This window comes from Argopecten irradians, unplaced genomic scaffold, assembly GCF_041381155.1.
Source record: "Argopecten irradians isolate NY unplaced genomic scaffold, Ai_NY scaffold_0599, whole genome shotgun sequence".
In the NCBI taxonomy this organism is placed as follows: Eukaryota; Metazoa; Mollusca; class Bivalvia; order Pectinida; family Pectinidae; genus Argopecten; species Argopecten irradians.
Window position 1 is genome coordinate 17668 of NW_027188066.1, and position 12624 is coordinate 30291.

General features: G+C 35.6%; 1 protein-coding gene across 1 annotated transcript in view; it reads left to right on the forward strand.

Annotated features, from left to right (window-relative positions):
- The window catches only part of LOC138313098 (collagen alpha-3(VI) chain-like), a 31162-nt gene that overhangs the window by 17322 nt on the left and 1216 nt on the right, over positions 1-12624 (forward strand). The window contains exons 8-16 of the mRNA XM_069253745.1: positions 1040-1303; positions 1624-2196; positions 2524-2550; positions 2740-2805; positions 3142-3703; positions 9554-9573; positions 9922-10221; positions 11160-11423; positions 11745-12317. Coding sequence (XP_069109846.1) covers positions 1040-1303; positions 1624-2196; positions 2524-2550; positions 2740-2805; positions 3142-3703; positions 9554-9573; positions 9922-10221; positions 11160-11423; positions 11745-12317 — 2649 coding nt within the window. The remainder of the gene's footprint in view (positions 1-1039; positions 1304-1623; positions 2197-2523; positions 2551-2739; positions 2806-3141; positions 3704-9553; positions 9574-9921; positions 10222-11159; positions 11424-11744; positions 12318-12624) is intronic.

Here is a 12624-nt window from a genome sequence, read left to right on the forward strand (position 1 = left end):
CAACTGCGTTATATTGAAAATAGAATGATTATATAGATCTATATATGTACGAGCATTTTAAAGTGACAAATAAACTTATATTGCCGTGTAATGTACGGTAGCCTTATGAAGACTTGCTAAAGTCCGATGTATTTGTAAGAAGTTTTTTGATGTTAGCGTTCTTATGGATTCAAAAGAAATTTGAGTGTTATAAGTAACCAAATAATGTACCTTTTACTTCGCAAAAGTATATGGCCATGTTTCATCATGAGTCAGAAGTCGTCAAAGTACAACTCACGGTATAATATATAATGTTCTGCACGATAATTAATATCTCGCCAGTTTCTGTTAGGCTTACGAAGACTTGCTAAAGTCCGGTACATTACATGAAGTTTTCTTGATGTTAACGGCTAGCGATCTTGTGAATTTAAAAGAAATCCGAGTGATATACGTAAAGAAATAATGTACCTTTTATTCGGCAAAAGTATCTGGCCATGATTTATTAGTCAAAAGTCGTCAAAGAAACCCATATAAGTTTTCTAAAAAGGAAACCAAAACATGTAATAATTCTAATGTTATATTTTTCCGAAAATATTCTTCAATGTTAAGTGGATATTAAGATATGGATATGTTTACTTATTATTTTTTGTCTTTGAAGAGACATTGATGAAATTGATAATTTAGTAATTAAAAAAAGAATTATAAAAAAATGATACTCAGATTCTGAACGGTTTCATTGGTGTCGAAATTATTATTTCAGAAATTATTTAGATATTAAATTTATTACAGTTATTTCAGGATAATAAGTTATTCAACTTATTAATCTTGAAAAACTTTAAGTATCATAAAATAGATACGGTATACTTTAAATATATTTTGTTAAACTCCGAAATATAACACTGCACACTTAAAGTACACTAAATTGAATATTTAAATGAAAAACCAATTTCTTTATTATTTGGTTTGGATCCTTCAATCACAACATCTATGAGCGGCCTTGGCACTTTGATTATATTCTAGATATTGTATTACATGATTTATTCTACAATGAATCTTCTAGTACAAAATGGTGGACGGCCAGGAGTACAGAAGTACGTTGTGGTGATGACGGACGGACGATCAAACGAACCACAGATGACAGTTGCTAATGCTAACAGTCTGAAACACCAGCCCAATGTGACGGTCATAGCCTTAGGGATAGGGAGCGCTGTGGATAAGGCCGAACTACTTGCCATAGCATCGGACGCCAAACATGCATTCACCGTCAGTAACTTTGACCTGCTGCACGTGCTGGAGAAGGAACTGACGGATACCACTTGTACAGGTATATATAGGATGTGCCAAATATGCGATGAAATTTAGCTTCGTGTAGAAAAAGGAATTATCAGTATCATCAAACTTGAATACTGAGAGAAATCATCAAAACAATCATTGTGCACATAACCATTTTGGCATAGAATGAAAAAAGAAATCAAGAATTTCACTATATGAATTCATATAAACTCCAATCTAATGATCTAATATCAATAGCTATTTGTCTTTTCATTTGCACTCTAACGAGGTTAGGTAGATTAAGGTTAAGGTGTCAAATAGAAATGGAATGAAGTATGAAGAAATTAGTATGAAAATTTAATCATTTTTCAGTATGTGGAGATCAGCCAGCCGATCTCGTGTTTCTCCTAGATTCTTCTGGAAGTGAAGGAAGCGCTAACTTCCAGTTACAGAAACAGTTTGTATCTTCAGTTATAAACGAATTCGACATTTCCCCAACCGACACACAGGTCGGATTGGCAACATTCTCTACGTCTTCCAGGGCTGAGATTCTCTTACAACAATACACGCAAAAACCCTCACTTATTCAAGCTGTCCAGCATGTCGCCTACAAAGATGGAGAGACACGAACTGATCTCGGACTACATAAAGTGGAACAAACCATCTTTCATGCGAATCATCACCACTATGGTCCACGTCACGGAGCCAAACGCTTTGTGATAGTCCTTACTGACGGTAGATCCAATGAGCCCACGTATACAGAAGCGGCTGCCCATTCTCTAAAAAGGCACGTGGATGAGGTTTTCGCTATTGGCATCGGTCATTCCGTGGACGCCGCAGAACTCAAAGTTATCGCTACAGATGATCATCAGCATGTCTTCCAAGCTGGAAACTTCCATGACTTACAAAATCTCAAAGGTCGCATCGTCAAAAAGATTTGTGAACGTAAGTGAACCATTTTGAATCCGGGGACTTTGTAAATCCATGAAACCATTTAATGCGTTTTTTAAATATAATTGTCGATTTTTCAAGAGCAAAATTGTATTTGTTATAATATTTTGAGTGATTATAATGGTAGTCACTCTTTAAATGTCTACTATATCTTCTATGAGGAAGCTGTTATTCGTCATCGTTTTCGTTATATAAATCAAAATTATGATTTAAAAACAGAATTACCCATAGGTGGTATATTTTTTAGCTTATTGTTTTAAAATCCATTGAAAACTATTTATAATAGATGAGATGACTAAACTAATATGATTAATTTTCCAGATCGTATCCCTCCTCCCACTACTACACGTAAGAAACATTTTAACGACTTCTTATTACATTATATTAGATTTAATTTTTGCTTCGATCAAGTTGATGATAACGTTTCACTAAAGCTAATTGGATATTCTCAATGTATCTGTCATAGAACAATCTGTGATATAACAATGATATTTAGCGATTCTTATCGTAAAATAATAGTATTTATTTTCTTTACAGCTCTTCCCACCACCACACCAACTACAGTTACAACGACTCCCACCACTACCACAACCGTCAAACCAGGTAGTATTGAGTAACGTCCCCTCGTCCTCCTCTCCTCCTCCTTATTCCTCTTAGTCTTTCTCTAAATAGAACATTTCCGTTCTTAATGCCGGATCCCCGTTCTCAGCTATTCATTTTTTTGCATTTTCCCCTCGCATTTTCGTCAAATGTACGAACGTATGTATCTAATGTTTTACTCGACAGAATTTGATAATAATGAACTGCCCCAACACTATGATACGAAGAATAAAAAAATATAGATAACACAGGGATGACCATATTACCTCTAGCCATACCGACATTTTAACAAAACAAAAATGCACTGCCGTTAACTCAGTATTCTATCAATCTTTGCAGAATGCGGTGACAAACCCGCTGACATCGTTTTTGTCCTGGATTCTTCCGAAAGTGAAAAAGAGGAGAACTTTACAAAGCAAATTAATTTTGTATACAACTTCGCAAAACAATTTGAAATAGGTCCAAAGAATGTCCAGTTCAGTACTGTGACGTTTTCATCTGCCATCAGGAACGACTTTTACCTAAATACCTACAATCGCCGACGCGAAGTTCTCCACGCCATCCAAAACCTCCAATACATGGGAGCCGGAACCAACACGTCGTTGGCTCTGAAATTCGTTCGAGAAAACAGCTTCCTTCCGGCACATGGTGGGCGTCAAAATGCTACTCATATAGTGATAGTGATTACTGACGGACAATCCGCAGATCCAACAGCTACTGCACACGAGGCTGCTGTTCTCAAAAGGACAGTGGACAAAGTATTTGCTATTGGCATTGGTGATAAGCTAGATACAAACGAACTGTCCACTATTGCATCTGACCATCATCCCTTGACCGTGACAAACTTTGACCTTCTGCATACAATACAACAAAGTCTGGAAAACGCTGCTTGTAGTAATTAGCATCCAGTTGATGTAAATAAAATAGTGAGTTGGTTTTTCTGTACCGTGCATACTGTATTGCAAACAATGATAAATAAATAAGTAAAAATAATACCGCTTTCATTTATACTGTCACATACACATACAAAGGCCAATGTTTGTTACCGACGTTGGTAATAAATACAGTAAAATTTCTTAAGACAGATATGCTTATTAGGTCAGACAATGAGCAACTTAGGTTGGACAAAAATGTTAACGAAGGTGTATTTACTGTTTTGGGGTTCAGTAAAGGTACACCAAACTCCAAAAATGTCCATCCGAATCTTCCCAAATATCCGCCTTAACTATACGTTCAATATTAACATATGCATGTTATTGGAACTTTTTGGCCATGAAATATAGATGAGATGTCAAATCTAACTAATTTTAGGACAAGAAATCGTTAAGTAACAACTGTAAAGTCGTTTGAAGCCGTTTAAAGCCTTTTTAGGTCATCTGACCTAGGTCATGGTGACATTTATTGGTATAGGATAATCTTTTGTCCGTTGCGTTGAGTTTACTTTTCCTTGTGGAACTTAAGTAAATATCAATTGAGACAGAATTTCGGACGAAAAAAGGGAACCCTGGTGTATACCCCGGGAGGGCAACATAAAATTATCCCTAGCGCAGGTCCATGGGGCTTTTTGAATTTTATAAAGGTATCTTACAGGTTCTCTGTCATAGTACTACAAAATGTACCTGGGTTTTGTTAATTTCGTTTGTGGGCATAATTCAATGGTAGCTGTAACAGATCATTTGTATGCAATAATAGCGTCTGTTTTGAATTTTATTCAAAGACTAGGTTTTGCCATTGAGGGGTTCGGGTGGATTTGTCTATATGACAAGAGGTACATGCACCCTATCAATTCCAGGTGAGAAACCTTTGTTAATATTTTTGTCCAACCTCTCATGGAGACAAAAATTCATCGCCTGGCCTATATTACCAAGTTAATTAATATGTCGAAAGATGTGACGAATTTGCTTATGACGAACCATCTTTTGATACGAAGTGATTTCGTGGTCCTCTCAAATAAATATTTGCTCTATAACATTTTTTCCGGAATGTTGTGCCGAACGTGCTGGATGTAGCCTTGTGGTATAGTGAAACTTGAGGCCAAAAAGAGAATTGATTGATAGAAAATCAAAACAAGTACATATATATATTTTTTTAAATGGAAAATCTGCCAAACAAACATTATTATATTCCAATCAATGTTTAACAGTTTTGGTTTGATTAGTTTAACGTCCTATTAACAGCCAGGGCCATTTAAGGACGTGTCAGGTTTGTTGGTGTAGGAAAGCCAGAGTACCCGGAGAAAAACCACCGACCAGCAGTCAGTACCTGACAACTGCCCCACATAGGATTCGAACTCGCGACCCAGAGGTGGAGGGCATGTGCGGCCCAATGTTTAACAGACTGAGTTGACATCATTAGGTGAATTAAACGCTATAATACATTGTGTACAGTGTTGTCCATGTACAACATGTCAAAAAGTAGGAGCTAATTACATCGAACCAAAGGTAGAAGCTGTGAAAATGTAGTAACTAGGATCATGTAAATAAAATAGTGAGTTGGTTTTCATGTGTTGTGTGTGTTTTATTGCAAACAATGATAAATAAATAAACAAACAGGTTAAATATTGTGTTATCACTATTAATTATGGGACTTAAAGATATTTCTCCCATGCTGCCTCTCTATATTTAATTTTAGATGATATTACAGCAAAATGATAAGCATACATGTATACTTGGATTACCGTTTTGTTTTAAGCTCAAATCATTAAGGATTAAAGTCTCTTTCTGGTGGTTCTATCGAAGGATAAAGTTGTGTAGGGTGTCGATATTTGGAATGGATTCGCGAATGACTGAGAATGGCGTGAAATCCCGAAGTTATCCTTCGATAGAACCACCAGAAAGAGACTTTAATCCTTATATTTACAGTCTTAACTATTATTTTCATAGCTCAAAATTTACCCTTAATAGTGTTTGTGGCATTTATAAGACTAAAATTGAATTATACCGTTTGGTTCCGACAGGCATTTGGAACAGCCACTCGAAGTGGCGGAAATTTCGCCAATTTATCAATGAACATACAAATAAAATGCGTTCCGTCTGATGAAGCATATATCTGGAATACTATAAATCGTTTTATTTATCTGTTGTTAAAAACACCATGGTGCAATGTCGTTTGGTTTTAATCTTTTACTTCGTATGATTACACACGCTTACACAATTCATAACGTGGCAGGATTTTTAACGTAGTTGTGAGACGCGGCGTCCGATTCAAACCGCCTGTGTCAAGGAGGTGTGACAAACAGAGAGTTTCTGCAATTTTGTGATCACTTGAGTTCTACTTAATCAGTTCACGTTTGAAATTACTTGAATACACGGATGTTTACATAGTTCCATGTCATTATTTCCGGATTTTGGAGATTTTCAAATGTATCGGACGTCGTTTCGAGGAACATGTACAAACACAGGTAGGTCCACTACTGTAAACGTTTACCGCTCTCAAAATGTTAGCTTATGTGTTTATGTTGTTGTTTCAAACACTTCAATAAATATTAGAGATATCTATTACAAGTATTGTAAAGCTACAATTGAAGGATTCCGTTTCATTGATATTTCGAAACACCCAAACGTACATTGTGTATGTAAGGCCTACTCTCGCCGATTCACAGTAGATAACGTACAGGACTTGTCTGTCCCCGAGGTTACTAAAAATGCATTATCGTGCTAGGTCGTTTTGGTTAAACTTACGCAACTGAAAGACTGATGTTGTCCTGACATATCTTATCCATTTGCGTACAACAAAAGATGTTACATGTTGTAGCGAACAACACACACTCAACGACACACAACATGTAAAAATTGCAACGTCATCGGAATGTGCAAAACAGTATATCGTTCAACATTGTTTATTTATCATACGCACAGAAGTGTTGCTCAAAGCGGTACGGTAGTAACATAAACAATGTCACTTTTCTACATTTGTATTTACACACGTACATGTATATGCGTTCAAACCTATTTTGATATATGTACATGTTCATCGAACGTAAGTTCGGTACTAAAAACACCAAAAGTTTCTGATTTGGACCATCAATACTCAATCTATCGAGAAATAAAGTTGAGCAGCCTTTGGTTGAAATCAACGGGGTTTATACTATCAATTCACCACCGACTGTAAATATAAGGAATTATGACAAATAGAAATAAAAAATATAAGAATAGAATAATCACAATTGACAAAATGAAGAAACCGATTTTAATGATGATAACCCTTGTAAAACTTTATGTCTAATAGGGATTTAAGGGACCCATGGGAGTCAGAGCTAAGATGCAATTTCATACTACAGTTCCAATGGTTGCTGCCACATAAACGTACAATGGTCAATGTTTGTTTCCGACGTAGATAATAAATGTATGCATATAAACTGTCGATAAATGCCTTTTGACATATAGGCTCCGTCTAAAATAGTGAATAACGTTCCGTCGATTATATTGAAAGAACATGTACATAGTTATTTCTAAAATTAATTGATTTTGTTTGCTCATGTCCAAACTATGCTTTGAACCAGTCTACGATAGTGATGCCATGTTTATAATTGTAGGATACGGAAATAATTCCACTTGAAATGTTAACTATTGAAGTTATTTTTCTTATCATGACTTCTACCTTTGATCATGTCCAAACTATGCTTTGAACCAGTCTACGATAGTGATGCCATGTTTATAATTGTAGGATACGGAAATAATTCCACTTGAAATGTTAACTATTGAAGTTATTTTTCTTATCATGACTTCTACCTTTGATCCGGTGTATTTAGCTCCTACATTTTGACACCTTCGCCATGTTGACGGGGCATAGACAAAGCTGTACACAGTGTATTGTAGCATATAATGCACCTAATGGCATCAACTACATTTACTAAACATTGAAGTCAACTGATAAAGACTGCACTACATAAGTTGCAAAACTAAAATTGTAAAAAAAATCGGTAATATGTGGGTCGAAAACATACAGAACGCAGTCTTGAAAAGAATGGAAAGCAACACATGAAATATGTTTAAAATGACATGCAATGGCATGAACAACTTTATTTACTTCAAACCACTTTGTCTTAGAGAGATACAAATGTTAGCGTTATGTTGCAACAGATACGTATATATATTTAAGCATTGATGTCAGTATTTTTTTTTATTTCATCGGGCTATGTAAGAATTGTTTGTTTTGTTTTTTTTATTTCATAACCAGACGAAATTTGAAATTAGTTACATAAATTCTTATAATTAATTTTCCAGACTACATGATAAAACATGATACATTTACACGTATGGTTCTATTGATTTTACAAGGAATTATTTGTCCAAGTCAATACACAACGTCAAATTTTCTATTGTGACGTCACGATAACACGTCGGGTTTTCGCGTCATTTTCGGATTTGTTTTTCATATAGGTATTGAATCTATTTCTCTAATTTTCATAGCGGCTATGAATAGCAGAAGTTATCTTCTTATCCGATTATTCCCGTGGAGCGTTAAGATATGTAGATCGCTTTTTCTGTTCATAGCCGCTATGGAAATTAGAAAAATACATTTAATCCATATATTTACATAAAAATAATTCATGAAAATAAAAATTATTGAAAGGTTATTATATTTAAAACTATAACAACCATATACAACAAGAAACGAGATCAATGGAACAGCTGTATGACAATGTCGTTCCATAACGTCGCGTTTTCAAGCTTCCGCCTTTCTTTCAACTTTTTGTTTGCAAATGGCAAACGATAAACAAGACATACAGTTAAAATAAGATTTGATTGATTTATTATAGTAAAACTTAGTTGATTCTATATCAAGAAACAACACATTAAAACTTTATGCATCAAATTATTGTGGGGGACTTTTTCTTATTGATATGAAACTGCCGTGATGTTTGAAATCAGCTGATCGAGGCACGAGAATCGTTGTATTCATAGTGTTTTCATAGGCAAATGTTTGTTTTGGTCAGTTGGTTTATTCATATAGTGACGAAACACTCGGAATGTATATATATTGTTATGAAAAAAGATACGGGAAATCAAAACGTGAGATTTATTTTAAAAACAAAAGATTTTTTTTATATATATAAATGTATAAATATCACTATGAATCTTCCATCGCAAATAGATATAGACGGCGTTAAACATAGTATACGCAAACATAAAGTGGTTTTACAGTAGTATACAATACGTTTAACGTAGAACTTATATTTGAACACTATCGCCGACAACTTATCATTGGAGAAGGCCACGTACGTGTCAAAGGTGAGGAGATATATGACGACTGAGTCCGTTCTCGGCCGTCAGTGTTCCGAGATCTGTCCGTCGGCACCACCATGTTGTGTCTCGTCCTTCTCCTCGCCATTGGGGCTCAAATCAACACGGTTTACTCAGTATCGTCCATAGGTAAGCCTCACATTTATCATCGTCATTGTAAGACACTCGGGAGACATAAGTGTTTATAAAATATTAGTTATAACTAATATAAAAAATACCTTTTAGAAAACGTGACTGATTTCAGGTCATGGCACGTTATCATGACTTTCGTCGTTAACATTTTCGAAGAATACATTAATTTAAATCACACTGAAGACATATTCTGAATATATATTTACAAATATGATATGTTTAGTACTACAAAACGTATTCTACCCTGTTGGATCCTATTCGATATCAGTATAGACACCACACAATACCATTGATTATATAACTGCATACACTGAAGAGTCAATGACTACTGTTAGGAGCTATGTTTTTTTATTATTTTGGAGGCATTGTGATAGTTACCGTTTGAACCCTGCAGGTAGGGCGTTAGTTACTGTTATGTAGCACTTGGTATCATTTGAATTTTGTTTTAAATGAATTAGCAATTATTAAATAGTTTGCTTTTTCTTATATTGTAATCGTACTTTTTCTCACTGCCTTTGAAGCGTTAATTCATGCATGACGCTATTCTTTAAAAGGGTATATCTGGTATTGAACCAACTAATTACTAATTTATATCCGTGCTGAATTAATAATTAACATTTTTTCGCATTTGCACTAACATTCAACTGGCCTAAAACAAGTACATAATGTTATGCGATAGAACATACTTATATATTACCGTTGTCCTTAGTTATTACCAACATTCTATTTCTACATCGCACAGAGTGTGGTTTGCTCCCTGCCGATTTCGTCTTCCTGTTGGATTCCTCTGGTAGTGAAACAAGCGCCAACTTCAATAAACAAGTGGATTTCATGAGGAACTTCACTTCTCGCTTCACCATCGGTCCAAACAACACTCAGTTCGCCTCCATCACTTTCTCCACCGGAGTGCGAGGTGACTTCGATCTGAACGAAAACCAGAATCAGCAGGAACTCCAAAGTGCTATCAACAAAATACACTACCTCAATGGTGAAACCGCAACACATTTAGCACTCAACTATGCCAAGTCACATAGCATAGCAGGTATGGTATTGTCTGGCCACCAGACCCTTATCTATTGAAAAGATTTTCTCAACCGAATTACAATACCGTGTGACTTGTTAAAACCGGATGTCACCGGTACCAGCATATCTGGCCGGTATAGCCATGTTTCTGGATTATACAGGTTTTAATTGCTTTTCTATCAGTTAAGATAGAAAATTCCATTTAATTATGCTAGAATATAGAAAGATCCGAAGTAGGCAAAGACCGATTTGGAAAGTTTTATGTACTTACAGGATTTCTCCCTCTAGTTGAATTTTAGGAATCGAGAATCAGAGATGTCGCAGAGACAAAATGTTTCTATAAGTTAAGATAGAAAATTCCATTTAATTATGCTAGAATATAGAGAGAGATCCGAAATAGGCAAAGACCGGTTTGCAAAGTTTTATGTACTTACAGGATTTCTCCCTCTAGTTTGAATAGGCAAAGACCGGTTTGCAAAGTTTTATGTACTTACTGGATTTCTCCCTCTAGTTTGAATTTTAGGAATCTAGAATCAGAGATGTCGAAGAGACAAAAGGTAATCAAGCCACATTTTAGTGATAATTTTTATATTCTAGATACGGTATTATATTATTTACTTAAAATGAATCAAGACAAGGCTAATATAGTTTACGTAAAGCTTTATTGTAAGCTAAGTTTTAACACGGCCTTAACCATAAGGAGTTCAAACAAAGTTTTAAAAGCATTCGGATGCACTGATATAGAATGTTATCAAAGGTCATAGTTAAGTGAGTTGGTGGGTATGTGGCGAGGGAGCAAGTAGATTGAATTCTTCAATCAAACATGTGGGATAGTGAACATGTAATATACTGCACTAATGGAATATATATTTTCGAGATATCTATTATTAAAATAAAAACCTAAAATAGTATAACCAATTCAATTCTTCAACTATATCATTTTTTTTACCTTTCTAGTACAAAATGGTGGACGGCCAGGAGTACAGAAGTACGTTGTGGTGATGACGGACGGACGATCAAACGAACCACAGATGACAGTTGCTAATGCTAACAGTCTGAAACACCAGCCCAATGTGACGGTCATAGCCTTAGGAATAGGGAGCGCTGTGGATAAGGCCGAACTACTTGCCATAGCATCGGACGCCAAACATGTATTCACCGTCAGTAACTTTGACCTGCTCAACGTGCTGGAGAAGGAACTGACGGATACCACCTGTACAGGTAGGATGTGCCAAATGTGCGATGAAATTTAGCTTCGTGTAAAAAAGAAATTATCAGTAGAATCAAACTTGAATACCGAGAGAAATTATCAAAACAATCATTGTGCACATTACCATTTGGCATAGAATGAAAACATAAATCAAGACTTTCACTATATGAATTCATATAAACTCCAATCTAATGATCTAATATCCATAGCTATTCGTCTTTTCATTTGCCCTCTATCGAGATTAGGTATACAAATGTATTAAGGTTAAGGTGTCAAATAGAAATGTAAATAAGCATTAAGAAATTAGGATGAAAATTTTTATTATTTTTCAGTATGTGGAGATCAGCCAGCCGATCTCGTGTTTCTACTAGATTCTTCTGGAAGTGAAGGCAGTGCTAACTTCCAGTTACAGAAACAGTTTGTATCTTCAGTTATAAACGAATTCGACATTTCCCTAACCGACACACAGGTCGGATTGGCAACATTCTCTACGTCCTCCAGGGCCGAGATTTTCTTACAACAATACACGCAAAAACCCTCACTTCTCCAAGCTGTCCAGCATGTCGCCTACAAAGATGGAGAGACACGAACTGATCTCGGACTGCATACCGTGGAACGAAACATCTTTCGTCCGACTCATCACCACTATGGCCCACGTAACGGAGCCAAACGTTTTGTGATAGTCCTTACTGACGGTAGATCCAATGAGCCCACGAATACAGAATCGGCTGCCCATTCTCTAAAAAGGCACGTGGATGAGGTTTTCGCTATTGGCATCGGCCATTCCGTGGACACCGCAGAACTCGAAGTTATCGCTACAGATGATCATCAGCATGTCTTCCAAGCTGGAAACTTCCATGACTTACAAAATCTCAAAGGTCGCATCGTCAAAGAGATTTGTGAACGTAAGTGTACCATTTTGAATCCGGAGACTTTGTAAATCCACGAAACCATTTAACGCGGTTTTTTTTAAAAATAATTGTCAATTTTTCAAGAGCTACATTGTATTTTTTATAATTTTGCGTGTGATTATAATGGTAGTCACTCTTTAAATGTCTACTATATCTTCTATGAGGAAGCTGTTATCGTAATCGTTTTCGTTATATAAATCAAAATCAAGATTTAAAAACAGAATTACCCATATGTGGTATAATTAGTTAGCTTATTGTTTTAAAATCCATTGAAAACTGTTTATAATAATGTGATGGCTAA